We start from the raw sequence: 19667 nt of genomic DNA on the forward strand, positions 1-19667 counted from the left end.
GTTATATCAACGGAGAAGAGCCAAACACTCCTATAGGTATAATTGAAATCTTTCAATGACACTCGTATGTTGTGAAGACGAGAACGAGGTTTGTGTCTTTTGGGAAGAAAGCCAAAAAGAGGAGATTTTTATGTTCGTACTTTAAAAAATACTCGAAAACCAAAAGCCTCTCTCTCTCTCTCTCTCTCTTAAACGCGCGCAAAACACACGACGACGCGCACCTTATCAGAAACAGAAACACGAGAAGACGATAATGAACGACAAGAAGGAGGAGGAGGAGCGGGAACGTTTCTTTCGAGCGACGACGACGTCGTCAACGACTTTAAAAAAGGAGGAGGAGGAGAAAAAATACGCGACAAGAGTTTTCCTCCTGCGCTTCGCTCTTCTCTTCGCGTTGCTGTTTTTCTTCTCGCGCATCTCTCGATCAACAACAACGTCCTCTAATGCTGCTGCTGCGGGTCGTCCGGTGGCCGTGACAATGCAAGAGAAGGTGGAGGAAGAAGAGATCATGCGCAACGTGCGATACCCGGGCTCGACGACGACGACGGAGAAGAAGAAAAAATATCACAACTCTCAATATGGGAAACACTCGTCGGTGAACCTTCTCGTGAACACGAACTCTTTTTTCGCACCAAACGAACATAAAGAAAAAGAAGAAGTGAAAAGAGAGGGACGAAAGCTTCTTCAATTTCTAGCGCCGGTGCGATATAGTCTCGTTCCTCTGTCTGACGCTATTCAGGATCTCTGTGAAGCAATCTTCGATTTATCGATAACGCCTCTGCAAGCGAGGATAGCGCCGTTTTTGAAGTTCCGCGAGACGAACGTGACGGACCCGAAAGACCCTTTGGTTCTTGATAAGGAAAAAGTGAAGGAGGCAATCATGAAAGAAACTTTGCCGTAATCGAGGAAGAAGATAAAGAAGAAGAAGAAGAAGAAGGAAACGATGCGCATTTCTGAAAGTATATATAATATGTGTATATATATATTGAATACCTTTACATAACAAACAATTTACTACGAGTTTAGAACCGCGCGTCGTTTTCTCTCGCGAGCGAAAACGACGTTTGAAGCCCATCCGTCGCGCGCTAACAAAAAATCTAATACGTGTGAGAGTGCACGACTCTTATTCTTTCTGGACGTCAACTTTGAAGGATCCGGTAACTTTCGGGTGCAATTTCACCGAAACATCGTAAACACCAACTGTGGAGATATCGGGAACGTCGAAACCCTTTGTGTCCAACGCTTTCCCAGTTTGTTTCTCAATCGCATCCGCGCAGTCCTTCGCCGTGACAGATCCAAAGATCTTGTCGTCCTCACCGACGGTCTTCTTGACGACAAACTTACCAATCGTGCTCAACGCCGTGGCGATGGCTTGCGCCGCCGCGCGTTCCGCCTCCACCGCCGCGACCTGGTCCGCTTGCTTTTTCTTAAACTCTTGGATGAGCTCCTGCGTTGCTTTTTGCGCCTTGCCTTGCGGCTCTAAGAAGTTTCTGAAGAAACCAGAGGACACGGAAACCATCTCGCCGGCTTCACCGACGTGTTCGATCGAGTCTAACAAAACCACCGAAGTTTTCTTGGCGACTTTCTTGTTCGCCTCGACGACTAAAAATGTTCTTCCTCTGGTGGACGACGACGACGACGACGTGGTGGCCGATTGTGATTTTTTCGCTTGGAACGAAGTCGAGACCGCGACGTTCGCTCTCGCGGATAACTGAGTGGAAGCCATCGAAAACATTATCGGTGATATACGAATGAGTAAATTAAACGGTATTAAACGGTATTTATATATTCGCGAGCGTGGCAAAGAGTGGCGTTTACGAATTACGGTTTAGCTTTTTTTTTTGCTTTTTAAGGGCGGTGGCTTTATCCAAAAAACAAAACCTCAAAAATTTGTCACAAAATGTCAAAGACTGCAGAGGCTCGTAATAGGGAGCTCCTCTGCTACCTTTTTCCAAAATACTCTAAAACTCAAAACTACTATTTCTTTTGTTCCTCTCCACTTCGCATCAAAGTAAAACACAACCATCGTAACTTCTCTTTAGCTTTGACTAAAGTCACCTCTAAGTTTTTCGTGCCGTCTTTTTGTTTCACCAGCGACCACGAGGAGTCGCCAGGGACGATATCTTGGAACAACGTCTCCTCCGCGGAGACGACGGTATTCGGCTGGATTTTTGCGCACGATAAATCTATTTTGTTCTGCCCTGGACCGAATTTTAATGAGATTGAGTTCTTTTCCACGTCTCCCGGGACGTTTGCAATCAAAACCACCTCCTCTTCGTCTTGCATCCAGGTGTACGGGTAGGAAGTTTTCGTGCCTTCGACGGCGATTTCCTGGTTTAAATCAGCCTCCGTCGGCGGCGCTTGGTAGTTCTCCGTCATCATACTTCCCAATCCTCCTTCGGCGTCACCAAACGACGCCATTCCACTCTCGGTGTTTAAGCTTCCACCCATTTTACTGATTTTCTCGTGCGCGTTCCCTAAATTCTGTCTTCTTTCCGTGTTCAACTTAATCGCCTCTTCCACCCACTTGGCGTCCGAGCGCAACTCGTCCAAACTAAAATCTATTCTCTTAAAATCGCTCTTTTCGTCGTCAAATATCCTCGCCACGAACGCGTCCCCGGCCACGTGATTCGGCATGTTCACTAATTGCGTAAAGTCGCTCGCTCTTTTGTTCAAACGTAATCCTTTCGATATCCCTTTATCGTCCACGTACATGTTCACGTGAATGAAATTATTCTTCGTGCCGCCGGGGAGTAACGCCACCGGTTGGACCATTTGCATGTTCGCCGCGACTTTTAACATCTCGTCGTCGATTTTCTGCCCGGATTGCTTTTCCAACTGCTTTTTCAACCTCGCGTTCTGCTGATCTTTCGTGACCGATGTGTCTTCCATGGATTGCATCCCGCTCTCGAGAAAGTGCGTCTTTAACGCGTCCAACAAACACTCCATCTCTCTCCCTGGTGGAATATCTAAGAGTTTCTCCTCGATGGGTTGCGTCTCGTCGCACGGGATGAACACGTATTTGAACGATTTATTATTATTATTATTCTTCGAGACATCGTCCTCTTCTTCTGAGATTTCAACCATTTTGACGACGATCTTCTTCTTTGTTGTCTTCTTTGTCTTACTCTTCTTCTTGTGACTTCAGTCTGTCGCTTTCTAATGTCTCGTTTGTTTATAAAGTGTCAAGATTGTTTTCTTAAGGAGAAAATTTCACGCATCTCACACAACAACAAAAATTCATCACGCACACTTCATATCATCTCTCACCATCCTCTTCCTCTTCTCTGAAAACCGACGACGCAAAAAGAGGACCAAACTTATCACCAAAACCAAACAAAGGACGACGATATAAACGACAATAATGGGGGGACATTGAGAAGAAGAAGGAGGAGAAAAACGATGAAATTCTTTTCCAAATTCTTTTTCTCTTCTTCCTCTTTGATATTTTTATTCGTCGTCGTATTTCTCAACAACGAAGTTCACGCGATACGACCGGAAACGAAGAACGCCATCGACCGCTCTGGATGTGGAAACCATAAAACGTTTCTAAATTCTCGCCGCACTCGACAAATGTGGACAAACGAAGCCATCACTGGTCCGTACGCGTTGTTACATCGCTCGCCTCGAGAGAGTGATTTTTTCAACCGAGTGTTGCTAAAATGCGGGTGCAGAAAAGCAGACAAAGAGAGTGAGGAAGTTTTTCACGAAGACGACGACGATTCAGACGACAACGAGCGAAAAGAGCAGCATGAAGACGAAATTTTTGAAGAAGAGGAAACTATTTGGTGCCAAGATTTCTTACCGGCGTGGTTCGCGTATATTCGAAGGTACCAAGACATTATGCAAGAGGAAGGGAACGCGTCCAAACAAAGTCATCCAATCTTAATCGTGCGGAACGACTGGCAGAACTTGGGTTTCGGACACATGGCAAACGTTGCCGCCGGGTGGATGATGTTTGGATTGTATTCTGGACGCGCGGTATTTTTCGACAACGCGGAAAGTAAGTGGGATTTTACGGAGTATTTCGAAGGGTATTTAGGAGATGGCACGAACGGCGGGATGAGTTTTAAATGGACGGAGGAGCTGCAAGAGAAATATTTCCCAGGCGTGGCGTTGAGCGAGGAGACGAGTTCGACAGTGTACGAGAAGTACGAAGAAGGAAACGGAGAGGAAATAGATTACTTTGCGAGGTTCAATCTGTGGCGAACGAGCGATGCGAATAAGTACACGAAGTGCCAATACGGACCAGACGAAGACGTCGATGTTGGCACGTGCTTTCACGGCGAGGATGCGGACAAATGCAGGTACGGCGAGTTTTTAGAAGAGCCATGTTTGACCGAGAAAGAGATGCGTTACGAGTGTCCATTTGGTTCCAGAGAGGCGTTCGGTTGCCCATCGTGTAACAAATGCATAATACACGCGTTCAAGACAAAGCATGTTATCCTCTGGGATTCATCCAGCGGATCTGGTGGTGCTCTTCCGATTGAAAGAAGAAGCGCAGACGTGATGACCCAAAAAAATCTCCCGCCTGAGATTGTCTTTTCAGACGAGTTAAGGGAAGCTTTGATGGAAACGGCAGAGAAGAGATTTGGATGGACGCACGCGAAGAGTTTTGGTTCGTATCATCATCAGAGTCTCGGGAGAGAGGAAGGCATGGTTCCGTTGCAGGCATTTGAGCAGTGTCTTCCATGCGCGATGAATTTGTTGTTGCGGCCAAAGATGGATCTACTGGCTTGGAAGCATTTGTTACGTTCGGATGTTGCGTTTGCGAATCGATTAGTTGGCTTACGAGCGAGAACTGGATACGCCGAAGATAAGATTTGTTTTCCAGAAGATATGCCTCCGATGGCCGAGTGCATAGACGAAACGTTCTTCAACGAAACGTGTTCGTCGGTAGAGTTACAAAAGTGGCACATTCGATTGCGGGCGACGACGTATAAAGGTCTTCCTGGAGAAAACGAACGGATTTTAAAGCCCTCGGAAGCGGTGGAATTCATAAAGAACCGCTTGGACGCTACAATCACGCCTGAGAGGGAATACGAGAGACTATATCGCCGCGGGTACTCGCTTTCAAAGCGTTCGCTCGAACGACGGGCAAAAATGAGGAATCCAGACGACAACTTCATGTACGTCGTCACGGACGCGCCAGCCTTGCAAAACTGGCTCGAGAAACAGTTTCCAAGTATGACCCGATTTTCTCCCGGCGTCGGCGTCGATCCTACGAATGATTTAAGAGAAGACCATGCGAGCGATGCGGACTCGCGAGCAAAGATTGCGATCGATTTCAAAGTCCAAGGATGGATCGATGTCAGTCTCACTCTTTCGCCGAGTCAGTACTACAGCGCCGCGGATGTGCAAAGTTTCGATAACTTGAGATCATTTGGTCAGGATAAACCAAGCGGTCGGGTAGTTGAACCGCCTAAAGAAATGAAGAGTAAAGAATTAATCGGTTTCGTATCGCCAAAAGAGCTCTACGTGAAGAATGTCGAGGTTTTGCGAGACAGAATTGAAAGACGAAAAGAAATGTGCGGCGGGGAGGACGATGCGGGCAGTCTCGAGTTGCGAAAGTTTCTTCCTAAGAAAAGTAGCACGGAAGATGAACGAGAAGATGAACGTAGATAGATAGATAGGCATAGTGAGCGATTGTTAGTAGTTAATAGATTTATTTGTAGTACAGTCAATCAAATTAAATAGTAAAGATAGGAATATGTGTGTGTGTAAGTCTAAGATTCTGTTTTTATGTTTATCGTTGTTCATCGTGATGGTTTATTCGTCAGAGCTCGCAACTACTTCGTCCGTTGGAGAACCCCCTTCGGCGGCGGCTTCCGCAGCAGCGACGCGTTCTCTGAACAATTTACCCATCTCTTCGGCCTTTTCGTAAACTAAACTCGGGTTTCTCAACATATCGCCGTGGTTCGGCTCCAATTTCTTCGTGGACAAAGACAAACGCCCGCGTTCCTTGTCCTTGGACAAAATCAACACCTTCAATTCGTCACCCGGGGACAAGACGTTTTCAACCGCAACAATTCTCTCGTGCGAAATTTGAGAGATGTGCAACAAACCACTTTGGCCACCAACATCAACGAACGCACCGTACGGCTTGACCGCCTGGACGATGCCAGTGACGACGTCCCCAACATCTAAACCTTCGCCAGAAACTAAATCAGTCGCCAATCTGTGCGACGCGACTAAGCGGTTCTTCTCTTCATCAACTTCGATAAACTTCACCGGTAAAGTTTGTCCAACCAATTCGTCTCTGTCACCCAAAGCTAAGCGAGGGCCGAGGTGGGATTGCGGGATGAAGCCTCTCAAGTTTTCAACCTCAACTAAGATACCGCCTCTGTTCACCGACAACACTTCGCTCGACAACGCCAAGTCGTCCGCTTGCGCTTGTCGGCATCTCTCCCATGCCGCTTCTAATTGGATTTTGCGCACGGACAACGTCATCGACCCTTCGCCGTCGTCGCCCTTCACAATTTCAAATTCGTACTCTTGTCCTTCGTCGAATACCGCCGCGGCGTTACGAACAGACGCCAAGGAGCACTCCACGGTTGGGCACAACGCAGGGGCTTTTCCGCCGATATCGACGTAAGCACCTTTGGTGTTCATCGCGGAGACTTTACCCATGATTTTGTCGCCAACCTGTTTATTTATTACGAAAGAAGAGAACGTGGTGGTGTGAGTACTACGCGCGATGATAGGAGTGTCGGTTTACGGCGTCGTGGTAAGAGAAAAGCAGCAGCAGCGGCGAAAGAATTATTACTAATTTTTCCTTATCCGCTGGCTTTTGCGAAAACCTGAAACGCAGCCGTCGAGAGGGAAGAAAGAGGAGGAAAAAAATCGCTCGCGCGTATAATTCATACAAACCCATGAATGCGAGGGGACAGACGATGACGCGAAATTACCTTGTAATCGACTAAATAGTCACCCAACATGCCGGAAAAATCATCGTACGCGGCTTTGTTTTCCGCGGACGCGACCGGTTCGGTGATGACGGCGCGAACACCGACGGATTTACGCGACGACGATGACAAGGTTGATTTCTTGGTGGCGGTGTTCTTCGAAATCGACCTCGTCGTCGTGGACGCGAACTGCGTGGAGACTCTGTGTGCAAACGACATCGCGATGGATATAAAACGCGAGAGTTAAATTCGGATTCGATGTACAAAAAACGACTCCTCTGTTTTGAAGAGAGCGCGCGTCTGCGTGAATGTGAGGTACAATGTTTCACTCGGGGTGGTTTTTTTTATCTTTTCTTTTCTTTTGCCAAAAAAGCTCATCACGCAAGAAAGAAAGAGGAATCAGTCATCATCATCAATCAAGGCGAGACGAAGAGAAAGGTCCAAAGGGCCAAAAAGACAAAAAAAAAGGGGAAGGTGTAAAAGAACACACAAAAACAAGAGAACCGTCGTGACAAAAAAAGAGAGAAAAAACGAATTATTTGTGATTTGTGATTACTCTCCCTTTTATTATAAATACTACTTTTACGACGACGACGACTTGTTGGGAGAATGACGCGTGAAGGAGCGTCATCATCAGCGCATCATCGTCATCGTTCTTCTCTTCCTGGTGGATTTCTCGGATTAAAAAATCTGATGAATTCTTCCTCGGGGGGAGTTGCACTCAAATTCGTAACGAACACTTTTAAAAACAACAACAACAACAACGAAGAAGAAGAAGACGACGAGAAGAAGAGGAAGAAGAGGACAAAAAAGAATGGGTGTGAATTTTATACCGACGACAACGACAGGGATGAAAGAAAGAAGGAGAGAGAAAGAAGGACGAGGAAACCGATGCGATCGATCTTAACGGCGTCCATCTCTTCAAAAAGTACTTCTGCGAATGCTCATTTTAAGAAGACAACAACGAATAGTACTAATAATTCGGAGACGACGACGACGACGGCTGGTGACGATAACGATGATGATAACGATGATGAAAATCTCCCGGATCCGAATTCGTACGGATTCAAAGCGTTACAAAGACGGTTCAACGATTTATCCGCGAACAAAGTTGAAATTACCGGCGAGGATATCCGCGTCGCGTTGGAGAAGTTGAAGTTTCCAGCCTCGCGAGACTCTGTCTTGTCGTTTATGAACAAAATAACGAAGAAGCGAAAGGAACATTTCGAAGACTGCCCGACGCTCACGTTTCGCGAGTTTCAAGTCTACGCGGTAAAACGAGAACGAGAACTGTTGAAAACATTTCGGCAGTTTGATAAGCAGAATTTGGGGTACTTGACGCCGTGGCAGTTGAAGCGAGTGCTCTTCGCGCTCGGGCGATGGACGGCGACGAACAAAGAGGTGGATTCAATGGTAGAACGCATAAAACGAGGTGAAGGGGCGTTTAGTAAAGGAAAAGGTTTGTTTTCTCCGAAATCGTTACCGAAAAGTTCAGATGGGAAAGGCGGATTTGTTTCCATGGGTAAAGCGATCGATTTTGCCGAGTTTCGAGACTTTCTGTTGCTCTCTTCGGCGGCGGATTTGGGAGACGTCGTCGAGGTGTGGGGACGAAGCATGACAGATTTGAATCACTCGTTCGTGACCGTTCCAAAAGGTGCGTCTGAAAACGAAAAGAGGAAAGCGCAAGCGAAAGCGGTGTCTTTGCATTTGCTCGTCGGGGCGATTTCCGGCGGCGTATCGCGGACCGTCGTCGCTCCGTTGGAACGCGTAAAGATTGAATACATGCTCGATTCTTCGAAAATTGCCGCTGATGGTGGCGTTCTGGGTTCCTTAAAGCGCATCATCAGAACAGAAGGTGCACCCGCTCTCTTTCGCGGTAACTCTTTGAACGTTTTGAGGATCGCGCCGACCAAAGCGGTTGAGTTTTTTGTCTACGACACGTACAAAGCGAGACGGTTGAAAATGAAACAAAAAGATCAAATCGAGAACGAGAAAGAAAATAATAATAACACGAACAACAAAACCGCTGCGGGGGATTTGAGCGGAGGTGAACGCATGATCGGTGGATCCGTCGCGTCCATGTGTGGAACTGCTCTGACGCATCCAATCGATACGCTTCGTTCGCGCGTCTCCGGGACCGGCATGCGCCTCGAAGTCGCTTGGTCGGAACTCATCAAAAACGAAGGCCCGAAAGCGTTGTGGAAAGGTTTAGGCGCGAACATGATTCGAGTTGCTCCTTACGGCGCCATCAACTTCTTCGTGTACGATTATTGCAAGCAACAATACAAAAAGTTTCGCGTGCGTTTCCTCAACGAAGACGAATCGACGCTATCGCAGTCCTCAAATCCTTTACCGACGTTGTGTTTCGGCGCGCTCGCGGGAGCCGCCGCGCAGACCGGCGTCTACCCGATCGAGCTCGTACAGCGTCGAATGCAAGTTCAAGGCATGAAAACGCTCGCCCATGGTGCAAAAAATGCCACGCAGTACAAAAACGTCGTTCAAGGCATGGTGCACATCGCGCGAGCCGAAGGTATTCCCGCGCTTTACGCCGGTTTGATTCCAAACTATACGAAAATTTTCCCCTCCGCGGCGGTTTCGTTTTACGTGTACGAACTTTTGAAAGAACTGTGGGGTTTGCAGTAAAAGGGAGACAACCAGTTAACTTTCATTTTTAGGTGATGGTGTTCGACACGCAGACGACTGATGATGTAAATACTAATAGTAGTCACTTTAAAAAATTCCTCTGTCTTCGTCTCTTCATTTTTTCGCACAAAAAAATTTTAGTGCACTCGCCACAAGAAAGAAAACACAATCACACAATTGAGATGGGATTGTTTGGGAACAAGAAGAAGAAGGACGACGGGGACTCTTATACGAAATCATTCCCGACGACGACGACGGAAACGACGACGCAAGGAGGATCAGGATCGGGAACAAACGGTAGTAAAATGAAATTTTACGAGAACGGCGAAGAGGACGAAGAATTGTTAAAGCAACAAGCGTTGAAGCATTTGACGAAAGGCTGCGCGATCGACGATTCGTTGAAAGAAAGCACAATAGACGTGGAGAATGATTTCGGAGGAGCCTCTTCTGAAGAGAATCAACTGGAAGCGTCTCCGATTACGGTGTACGCGACGGAATATCAAGAGTCAAACGCTATAAAGATAGCCGCGAACGAGACGTTTTGTTGCTACGGGATTCGGAACGGGTTAGTCAGAGTGTTGAGTCAAGTGAGTCAATCGCGCTCGCTTCTCAGAGGGCACGAGACGCCAATCGCGAGCATGAGTTTTTTACCGTCCACGAACGAGGAAGAGAACATTTTGGCAACCTTGAGCGAAGATGGGACGTTGCTTGTGAGAAGACTAAACGAGGACGAGAGTTCGGAAACGATCAGCGACTCGACGCTGTTGAAGTTGGACGTGTCGAGCGAAGCGGACAACGTGAACGGAACGACCACTTCGAACGACTCTTTAATCGTGCCGAGCTTTCGCTGGTTTCCTAGAAAATCATCCAACGACAGCAAAGCGGAATTTTTGATCGCGTATGGGAACGCAATCTTCAAATCTTCCGTAGATTTAAATGAAGATGCCGGCGGCCAATCGCCGATTCCGTTTGAAGAGAACGTAGACTTGCACGGCCCGATCACTTCGATTGACGTTACAAACCAGCGACGAATCGTCGCGACGACTGAAAGGGACGTCTCAGGGTGGTATGGTATAGTAGTGTTTGAGTTAGAACCGCAAGGTTTAGGATTCACGAAGACGACTTTGTTAAAAAGGGAGTCAATGGGAAACTGCGCGGCGCGATGGATGAATGAGAACACGTTGGCCGTAGCCACCACTGTAAACGCGAGTTCGGGCTGTGCTTACATCGAATGCTTGCATTACGACAAAAAAACAGAAACTCTTAAAACGACTCAATCGATTAAAATTGGATGTTCTTCCGAGTGGTTCTGGAACTCTTTTCAATTCGCCAGGGTCGGGTATAAAGATAAGCAGTGCTTTTTGTTTGCGGATTCCAAGAGAAACGTCGTATACGCTCTTTCTGTGAATGAACACGAGAGTAAATTTAATTACATTTCTCAATTTAGCGTGTCGCAACCGATTTTATCGCTTGTAGCTCTCGATGTCTCGGATGAAGACGATGATGTACAAAGCGCGCAGTTTGGTCTGTTTTGTATGCAAACCGGCGCGATTCAGCAATTGCGTTTACCGATGTTAGATTGCGTGCGATTGTTACCGAAGGGTAAAAGCCCTTCTTCGACTATTGCGGACCAAGTACAACAGGAACTCCCTTCCATTATCACCGATGCTCCTCCTCAGCGCGCTGCCTCGCCGGTTGTTTCGGGACTCTTGACCCCGGATATGTTTAAGAAATCTATGTCGCAATCGGCAAGCGCAGAGGAACTCGCACCGAGCTCTCCATCGGTGAGCGATAAACCTCCGCCTCCAATTGCGCAGCAACAGGCGAGTAAACCGGCCGCGGCGCCTGTTTCAGCGCCAGTTACTTTTGCTACTACCGCTACTACAAGTGGCGACAGTGGTAGTGATAAAGAAGTTGCAAAGTTAATCAGAGAACTAAAGAATGAACTTAAACAAGATCGAGATAAGTTGCGAAAGGAACGCGAGAAAAGAGACAATGCGGAGCGCGAACGACAAAAGCAATTAATCGCGCTGATGTCGCAAGCAACCACGAAAGATTTACCAAGCGCGATATCCCAAATAGTTTCGGAGCTTTTGGGTGAAAATGCCGCCGCAGTGCAAGCTGCTCTTGCGACGAACGCGGCAGCTTCGCAACGCGCCGCCGTCGCCGCCGCAAAGGAAGCGGTGCAAACGACTCTTCAATCCGAAATTCGACAAGCTATGCAACAAGTCATGATTCCAGCGTTTGAACGCTCGACGCAAAACATGTTTAACCAAATTGCAAACACTTTCGAGCGCTCTATAGGTGAACTTAACAACGAGTTGATGCAAATTAGAGATCAATCGGTGCAAGCAAACGCGATGCCTCTCGTCCAAGAGTTGCAAAGAACTGTGAACGAGATGAGAAGTTTACCGCAGTCCTTAGATTCTGCACTCAAATCTTCCGTTTCCAACGCATTTAGAGGTATGCAACAACAATCTGGTCCATCGCAAGGAATGTTTCAGCAGCAAATGCCGCCACAAGCTGGTGGAGGAGGAGGAGTGCGTTCACTCGCCGACTTGGAGCAACGGAAACCGCCGCCGCAAGCGCCACAGGATCCTACTTTAGAGATCAAGAGATTGTTGAATACCGGCAATCTCGACGCTGCATTTTCATCGGCGTTAGGTACTTCCAATCTCGAAATTGTCTCGTGGTTGTGTTCTCAAGTAGCTCCAGAGCGCGTGTTTGGACAGCATCCGTGTCCGTTGTCGCCGTTCGTGCTACTTTCGCTGGCGCAACAGCTCTCTTCGGATTTGACGACGAAAGACGCGGAGAGAAAGCTCGATTGGATTCGCGACACGTGCTTGGCTATCGATCCTCAAGACCCCGCGTTGAAGTTGCACGTGCGACCGGTATTGACTGCCGTTTACGAGTCTTTGCGAAAATTAGGATCGAGTTCTCAGAACATTTCGCCCAGCGTAAAAGCCGCCGCGCGTTTGGTCGTGCACGTGGTTAACAGTCTCTTGAGCGCGTGTCCTTAAGAAGCATCTTCTGTCATAAAAAACTTTAACTACTGGTACAACTACATCTAATCTGCTCTAAAGTCATCTACAACTACATCTAAATGATTTCTCTAAGAATATCTCTTTTTCTATTTCTATACGCCCTCAACAGTTCGATATCGCCTTCGTCCATCTGTGTTTCCTCAAGTAAGTGTTTAAAGATCCTTTCAATGTTCGCGTCGTCGTCCGACGCAAATCTTTGCGAAAGAATTTCCTCCGCTCTTACTCTCACAGCGGCTATTGCCATATCGTTATCTCCAGATATCTCGTTGAGTACGAGTAACGTGGTGTTATCGACTTTCGCGTTTGGACTCAGGATAAATCGACGCCGTTCATCGTTATCATCGTCGATAAAATCTCCTTCGTCTTTCTTCTTGAGTAAACCGAGCGCTCGTTTGCATTTGTATTTCATCGCGTCCCATTTTGTATCGTTTTCATCCGCGCCGCAGAGATTTTGGTACCAGTTCAAGCACTCGTCGACGTTTTCCCACATCATGACTGAATTGCACGGGTTCATGGACGGTAAGAATCCATAAAATAACAGAAAGTGCTGATCGTTTCTCTCGCCGTAGGAAAGAATCAACTCCTCGTCTTTCCCGACGTTTCTTTTCGCCTCGACGATAAACGCGCTCAAATCTTCCTTCACTCTCCAAGTCACGTTCACTTCCTCCTCCACGGACGAGTGGTTTAATAAATCGACGATTGGAATCATCACTCTCCGCGGCGCTCTCCTACCTCTCGCGTCTTCAATTCGAAACGTCCTCGAAAATACTTGACTCAACGCCCAGCCGTACTTTTCTTCTTCTTCTTCTTCGCCGTGGCGGCGGCTTCGCGAAGACACTTGTTTTTCATACTTCATCAACTCCTCCTTCGCGTCGTGATCGCCCGTGGCCTCGAAAAACTTGCAAACGAGTTCGTATCGCGTGTTATTGTCGTAAAAGCAACACTTATTCGCGATGCCGATCATCTCCTTCGGCAGCGCGTTCGCGTACGCTATCTTTAGTTCTTTCTTTTCATCATCACTCAAAGTACTTCTCCTCCTTTTCACTAATATCTGTTTGGCTAAACTGGCGGCCCAATCATCATCTCCTTTCTCGTAATTGTCGATGAACACTCTCTCGTCTTCTTTCTTCAACGAAACGTGGAAGAGTTCCTCCTTCGCTTTAATCTCTCTCGACGCGAACAAGCCTCGAACGCGAGTCGTTTTATCGTACCCGATGGAAGCGCGAGCGTTGGAATGTTTCGTAACGAACTCGTCAAAATCTTTCTCGTCGTCTGCTTTTCCCTTCTTTAAGAGAGCACAATAAGCAATGCGAGGAGGACACCGACAACGGCGGCGGCGAGATGAATACCAAGAAGAAGAAGTTAAAGAAGAGGAATGCGTCCGAGTGACCGCCTTTATCCACGCCATGATGATTCTTAATGAGGAAGATGATGCAAAAAAATGTACAGTCGAAGTAAGCAAAAAATATCAAAAATTAAAAGACGCGAGTGTTGACTTGCGCTCGATAGATGGAAACCTCGCCGTCGTCGCTGTTCGTCAAAGTCATCTTCTCGTTGGCGTTGGCAAAAACGACCGATCCTTTCTCAATCATAACGTCGCCGTTGAGTGTACCTTTCCCGTTTTTCACGAGCAAAATCGAAGGTCCTTGGCTTACCGTCAATTCCGCGGTTTCGTTTTTCGAGCACGAGATGACTTCCAACTCGAACTCGTCAAACGGAGGCGAATATCGTTTCGTGTTTTTATCGATGACATCTCCCGTGAGAACCTCTGGTTTCCCCAACTTGTACGTCAACATGTCGCATAAGATTTCCGTATCTCTCGCTTTCGGCGTCAACCCGGCTCGCACGACGTTATCGCTCGTCGCCATGACTTCCACGCATTCGCCGTCCAAGTACGCGTGCGGTTCGTTCGCCGCCATGTATACCGCCTCTCCTGGTTGCAACTTGATGTAATTCAACAAGTACGCGCACATGACGCCGACGTCGTCTGGATATTGTCCGTTCAATCTCAACGCCAACCGGTCTCTCTCGTCGTCGCCGTTTCCTCCTTTTCCTTCTGCCTCCTCCTTTAATCGTTTCACCAGCGCTCGCACGTGCTTCGCCACCTCTTCTTTTTCCGCCAACATCACTTTCGTGAACAAATATTTCATCTGCGCTTTCTTATCTTCTTTCATGGCATCCATCTCTTCCAAACGAATCCCGGTCAACAGTTTCAATTCCGGGCACTTCTCCAACGCTTCTTTCGGTTCGCTAATAAAACCGCTCATGGCTTCAAATTCAGTCACCGCTAACGCCATCTCCGGTTTATGATTCGCGTCTTTATACATGTGCGGTTTCTCTTCGTGTAACTTCTCCGCTAACTGTTTATCCGGATGCGCTTGGATCGAAAGCGCTTTCGCCACGGATAAAACTTTCAGCAAAAACGGTAAATCGTTCCCAAACCTTTTTAAACATTTCTCCCCGAGCGTTTCCTTCGCGTTCGCTTCCACGTGTTGCTTTAAAGAAGAAGAAGAAGAAGAAGAAGAAGAATCAGTTTCTTTAATCACGTTCAGTCCGCTCAGATGCGTCCCCATCCATAACTCCGCGTGTGGTTTCTCTTCATCAATTTTTTCCTCTCTGTTTAAAGAACCGAGTTCAGCCACCGCGCTTGGGGTTTGTCCGGAAACGCCCCAATCGTAATGCTGAATAGCGCATTTCAGCTGTACCAGTGCGCCGCGTTTCATTATAAATAATACTATACGACGACGGGGAATAAAAATGAATAAAAATTGGAGAAGAGTTTTGACAGTTTTGAGTCAACGAGAAAGAACGAATAAAACGGAAAACGGCCCCCAAAAGAAAAGACACATTTACATGTGAAGAAGAAAAAGAGAAAAAGAAAGTTGACACACAACAACGAATGGGTGGGAAAAAGATAATATCCGGCGCGCAGAAGAGAAAGAAGAAGAGGGAGAAAGAAAAGCTCGCCGCGGAAATGGAGCGGTTGAAGCTCGGACCGACGGAGTTATGGAACGGATTGGTGTTGCATCATAAGGATGTGTTTGTCTCGCATGTGCTTCCGAAATTGAAGACGACAGATCGGTTTTTCTTTTCAGAGGTGAATAGAGAGAGTTGGGGTGTGCTTGAGTATGCCGGGGTAAACGTATCGGGATTAGGTTACTCTATTGTTGAATTAACATCTATTTCAACGTTGGAATGGGCGTGGAATAACATACGCTGGGGAGAGAAATATGAAGATGGAAGAGTGAAAGACCAAGCGTGGTTTTGCATGGGAGTTGCTGGAACGAACAAACTCGAGTTTCTCAAGTGGGCGAGAGAAGTGAAACACTGCGAGTGGGATGAATGGACGATTAAAGCGGCAGCAGCTAAAGGTAATCGCGAGATGTTGAAATACTGTTTCTATAATGGTTGCCCGTGTGATAAAAACGCTTCGTGTAAACAAGCTGCTCTTGGAGGACACCTCGACTGTGTTCGATTTCTTTTCGACAAAGTGAAACCTTCGCGAGATATGGAAGAAGAAGTGGCAGGACAAGCAACAGGTGCTGGTCACGTGGAGATCTTGAAATATATCGTCGAAGAAAGAAAGATATCTGATGTAGCAAAGCTCGCCTGCGCGGGACAAGCTGCGTGGCAAGGCCACCTCAATTGCCTTCAATACTTAGTCGAAGAGGCGAAAGTGCCTCTTGACAACTGGCGATACATCGCTTCGGCTCGGATCTTAAAGCACCACGACTGCCTAAACTACTTGCTCGAAAAAGGATCTCCAGAACCAACGGACGAAGAATACGATTTGTTTGACGAGGAACAACAACAACTACGCTTCAGAACAGCGATTGCGAGGTTAGCGGGATTTCCGGGATTCTGATAGCGACGAAGAGAGAGAGAGACTGAGAGAGAGACTTGAGAGAAAGAGAAGCTAAAAAAAGGGCGACACAAAGAACACGTAACGCACAGAATAAATAAACAACAACACATACGCACACACACAGAATACCACTTGTAGTACTTCTCTAATAAAACGAAAACGAAAGAGCGACGACATCAAAAAATGAAGCGAGGCGCGGCGTCGTCTGCGAATCAAGCGCTCAAATTAACCATGGACATGTTCCGCTCGAGAACGAAAACCGGGAAACGAGAGGCGAAAAATCTCTTGTTTCCCTTAGCGCAAAAGCTGACGGGCGAAGGCATCATCGAAAAACCAAAATGGTTACAGGCGATGGAACGGGTTCACCCGGCGAACACGGCGATTGGGATGAACGATTTCCTCGCCGAGAAGAAAGAGAAGATCGTCTATCCCGAGGATAAGTTAATCAGGGCGTATTATAATCGAAGGCCGTTGGCAAAGTTGGAAGCGATCGATATGCACGCAGGTGAGAGAAACGAAAAGGAAGAAACCTCTTCGTCGTCCTCTTCGAAAAAGAACAAAAATACAGGCAGACATTTCGTGAGACAGTTTGCATTGAGACAGTTGGAATACATGAACCAAAAAGCGCAACCGTTAATTAGGACGAAGCAATATCCATCCGGACGAAAATATACGGAAGCAGAAGCTAGGGAACTGGTTGAGAAAGAAGCGGAAGAAGAACGGCGTTTACTGGCGAGGAACCGAGAAGGCGATGAAAATCCATTCGTACCAACTTTGATTAGTAAAATTAAAGTCGATCCAAACCTTTTAGAGGTCATTAATAAAGAAGAGGAGAGCTATTGGATGAAGAATAAAGAGACGAAAGCGTCGAACGCGGCTTTAGGATTAGATGGTAAATCCGGCATCGTCGGTAGATTTAGTCGAGGCGCCATGCGAAAGAAACGAGAAGAAAGAGATTCGCCGTCTTCCAACACTAGCAGCGCTTCAACAACAAGTACAACAACAACAACAACATCAACATCAAAAGTAGACGTTTAGGAAATAATAATAATAAGGTTAATATTAAGAAACTATAGTATTGCTTTGTTATCAAAAGAAGGGTTTCATCCTTCCGCGTGCCACACGTTGTTCGTTTTCCGAAACACGACTTCCCGCATGATGTGAATGCTATTTCTATTCTTCTTCTTCATTTTACTATTATTATTATCTTCTCTGTCTTCCTCTTTGTCTTCGTCTACCATCATATCGAATCTAAATTCCACCGGGCCTCTTTCTTGATCCCCGGATATCCCGCGATATTTCCCCGTCTGTAAAATCTCAATCTCTCGTTTCATCCGTTTCCACCTCTCGCCGTTTTCCATCGTCCCTTTTAAACTCTCCATGAAATATACTCTATCTTCTTCCTCTAAATCGGGAGGCGCGAATACTTTCACGAACTGTTCGATCTTATCTTCTTTGCACAGTTTATCCAGAACGTCCACGTAGAGTTTGAGTTGCATGTTTTCTATTTTATACGAAGACGTTTTCCATTCCTCTTCTTCTTCGGTTTCGAGTGCTTTTTTTTCCATCTCCGAGTACATGAAATCATCATCATCATTTTCATCGATATCGTCTTCATTATTTTTCATTTCCAACGACATAGCATCGCGCGTCTTCAAAGCCAAGTTGGCTTTCTTATCATCGTTGTCGTCTTCTTCTCTCTTCTTTACCATTAGTATTAGTATTAGTATTAGTATTAGTATTAGTATTAGTATTATTAGTATTAGTATTAGTATTCGTTTGGTATTATTATTTATGACGCACAAACAAACAACTGCAGTGATGAGAAAATGAGAAAAGTTAGTTTTTGAGATTCGAGCGAAAAAAGGAAAAAAGCGGCTGTCGCATGACCTGATGACAAAAATATCTCTAAGAGAATTCTCTGCATTAGATACACACACGACTACACGTAATAAGAAGAATAAACTATGAACGATAAAGATCAATTAAAGAGAGATTTGCACAAAGCTCTGTTAAACTCAAAAGTCATCGCGTTCCCGATCGCAGTCAGACAAGCGTGGCACTCCTCCGGGACGTACGATAAACACAGTAATACCGGTGGGTCGAACGGCGCGACCATGCGATTTGCCCCAGAGAAAGACGACCCGGCGAATAACGGGTTAGGCATCGTTCGAGACATGCTTCACGAGGTGAAGAAAGTACACCCGAACATATCCGAGGCGGATTTGTATACCTACGCCGGGGCGTTGGCGGTGGAATTCGCCGGTGGGCCGCACGTGCCGTACTTGTTCGGGAGGACGGACGATTCGACGAACGCGAGGTGCCCTATGCACGGACGGTTACCGGACGCGAGTCAAGGAAAAGACCATTTGAGAGACGTGTTCCACAGAATGGGCATGAGCGATCGAGACATCGTTGCGTTGAGTGGAGCGCACACGTTAGGACGGTGTCACTTCGTTCGAAGCGGATACGATGGTCCTTGGACGCACAATCCTCTGAAGTTTGATAACGAGTATTTTCGAAACTTGGTGTCCTTGACCTGGGTACCGAGAGAGTGGGACGGAGAGATGCAATACACGGATAAAGAGACGAAAACGCTGATGATGTTACCGACAGACGTGGCGTTGATACGAGATGGAACGTTTCGCAAGTACGTGGAGTTATACGCGAAGGATCAAGAGGCGTTTTTTCGCGATTTCGCGGACGCGTATTCGCGGTTGTTGGCGTTGGGCGTCCCGCACTGCTGTCCGCACGCGCAAGCGCAGAAAGCTGGAGAGATGAAACGGAAATCGGCCAAGTTTCGCGAGAGCGCGATGCACGGTGTCGTGGAGATTAAAAAGTTAGCAGAGGGTGCGGACGTGAGAGAGGGTGATCCAGGGAGCGGGAGAACGGCGTTGCACAAAGCCGCGTATTGGGGACACGCGCACACGATTCAAACGTTGGTCGATTTGGGCGTCCCTCTCAACGCGCAAGATTCCGATGGCGATACCGCGTTACACGATGCCGCCAGGTTTGGTCACTTGGAAGTCGTGAAGCAGTTGTTGAACGCGCGAGGTGTTGATATCGGTTTAAGAAATAGACAAGGATTGGACGCTTTAGGATTGGCGAAAGAATACGGGAAACGAGACGTCGCGGACGCGTTGGAACAGTTCAAAAGGAACGGCGGCGGAAGCAGATTATAACAACCATAACGACAGCGCTCGCTGCGAA

At 47.0% G+C, this 19667-nt stretch overlaps 13 protein-coding genes across 13 annotated transcripts; 7 read left to right on the top strand and 6 right to left on the bottom strand.

Moving 5' to 3' along the window:
• Positions 1-253: 253 nt before the first annotated feature.
• On the top strand, positions 254-901 carry Bathy02g00190 (unknown protein; the record flags this gene model as incomplete). The annotated part of the gene is made up of 1 exon (XM_007514421.1): positions 254-901. The coding sequence occupies one exon, from the start codon at positions 254-256 to the stop codon at positions 899-901; it is 648 nt and encodes a 215-aa protein (XP_007514483.1).
• A 222-nt stretch (positions 902-1123) lies between these two features.
• Positions 1124-1726, bottom strand: Bathy02g00200 (50S ribosomal protein L9; the record flags this gene model as incomplete). Its single annotated transcript, XM_007514464.1, has 1 exon — positions 1124-1726. The coding sequence occupies one exon, from the start codon at positions 1724-1726 to the stop codon at positions 1124-1126; it is 603 nt and encodes a 200-aa protein (XP_007514526.1).
• Positions 1727-1977: 251 nt separating this feature from the next.
• Bathy02g00210 (predicted protein) lies at positions 1978-3087 on the bottom strand (the record flags this gene model as incomplete). The annotated part of the gene is made up of 1 exon (XM_007514412.1): positions 1978-3087. One exon carries the CDS (start codon positions 3085-3087, stop codon positions 1978-1980), a length of 1110 nt encoding a protein of 369 aa, XP_007514474.1.
• A 315-nt stretch (positions 3088-3402) lies between these two features.
• On the top strand, positions 3403-5625 carry Bathy02g00220 (unknown protein; the record flags this gene model as incomplete). Its single annotated transcript, XM_007514743.1, has 1 exon — positions 3403-5625. One exon carries the CDS (start codon positions 3403-3405, stop codon positions 5623-5625), a length of 2223 nt encoding a protein of 740 aa, XP_007514805.1.
• Positions 5626-5769: 144 nt separating this feature from the next.
• Positions 5770-7124, bottom strand: Bathy02g00230 (30S ribosomal protein S1; the record flags this gene model as incomplete). Its single annotated transcript, XM_007514867.1, has 2 exons — positions 5770-6645; positions 6909-7124. 2 exons carry the CDS (start codon positions 7122-7124, stop codon positions 5770-5772), a joined length of 1092 nt encoding a protein of 363 aa, XP_007514929.1.
• Positions 7125-7514: 390 nt separating this feature from the next.
• On the top strand, positions 7515-9548 carry Bathy02g00240 (predicted protein; the record flags this gene model as incomplete). Its single annotated transcript, XM_007514840.1, has 1 exon — positions 7515-9548. The coding sequence occupies one exon, from the start codon at positions 7515-7517 to the stop codon at positions 9546-9548; it is 2034 nt and encodes a 677-aa protein (XP_007514902.1).
• Positions 9549-9730: 182 nt separating this feature from the next.
• On the top strand, positions 9731-12568 carry Bathy02g00250 (predicted protein; the record flags this gene model as incomplete). Its single annotated transcript, XM_007514970.1, has 1 exon — positions 9731-12568. One exon carries the CDS (start codon positions 9731-9733, stop codon positions 12566-12568), a length of 2838 nt encoding a protein of 945 aa, XP_007515032.1.
• Positions 12569-12647: 79 nt separating this feature from the next.
• On the bottom strand, positions 12648-14000 carry Bathy02g00260 (predicted protein; the record flags this gene model as incomplete). Its single annotated transcript, XM_007514858.1, has 1 exon — positions 12648-14000. The coding sequence occupies one exon, from the start codon at positions 13998-14000 to the stop codon at positions 12648-12650; it is 1353 nt and encodes a 450-aa protein (XP_007514920.1).
• Positions 14001-14067: 67 nt separating this feature from the next.
• Positions 14068-15315, bottom strand: Bathy02g00270 (mannose-6-phosphate isomerase; the record flags this gene model as incomplete). Its single annotated transcript, XM_007514539.1, has 1 exon — positions 14068-15315. The coding sequence occupies one exon, from the start codon at positions 15313-15315 to the stop codon at positions 14068-14070; it is 1248 nt and encodes a 415-aa protein (XP_007514601.1).
• A 251-nt stretch (positions 15316-15566) lies between these two features.
• Bathy02g00280 lies at positions 15567-16457 on the top strand (the record flags this gene model as incomplete). The annotated part of the gene is made up of 1 exon (XM_007514862.1): positions 15567-16457. One exon carries the CDS (start codon positions 15567-15569, stop codon positions 16455-16457), a length of 891 nt encoding a protein of 296 aa, XP_007514924.1.
• Positions 16458-16640: 183 nt separating this feature from the next.
• Positions 16641-17495, top strand: Bathy02g00290 (predicted protein; the record flags this gene model as incomplete). Its single annotated transcript, XM_007514629.1, has 1 exon — positions 16641-17495. One exon carries the CDS (start codon positions 16641-16643, stop codon positions 17493-17495), a length of 855 nt encoding a protein of 284 aa, XP_007514691.1.
• Positions 17496-17560: 65 nt separating this feature from the next.
• Positions 17561-18097, bottom strand: Bathy02g00300 (unknown protein; the record flags this gene model as incomplete). The annotated part of the gene is made up of 1 exon (XM_007514406.1): positions 17561-18097. The coding sequence occupies one exon, from the start codon at positions 18095-18097 to the stop codon at positions 17561-17563; it is 537 nt and encodes a 178-aa protein (XP_007514468.1).
• Positions 18098-18424: 327 nt separating this feature from the next.
• Bathy02g00310 (cytochrome c peroxidase) lies at positions 18425-19639 on the top strand (the record flags this gene model as incomplete). The annotated part of the gene is made up of 1 exon (XM_007514905.1): positions 18425-19639. The coding sequence occupies one exon, from the start codon at positions 18425-18427 to the stop codon at positions 19637-19639; it is 1215 nt and encodes a 404-aa protein (XP_007514967.1).
• Between the last annotated feature and the right edge of the window lie 28 nt (positions 19640-19667).

This window comes from Bathycoccus prasinos (assembly GCF_002220235.1).
Source record: "Bathycoccus prasinos genomic : Chromosome_2".
Classification (NCBI taxonomy): domain Eukaryota; kingdom Viridiplantae; phylum Chlorophyta; class Mamiellophyceae; order Mamiellales; family Bathycoccaceae; genus Bathycoccus; species Bathycoccus prasinos.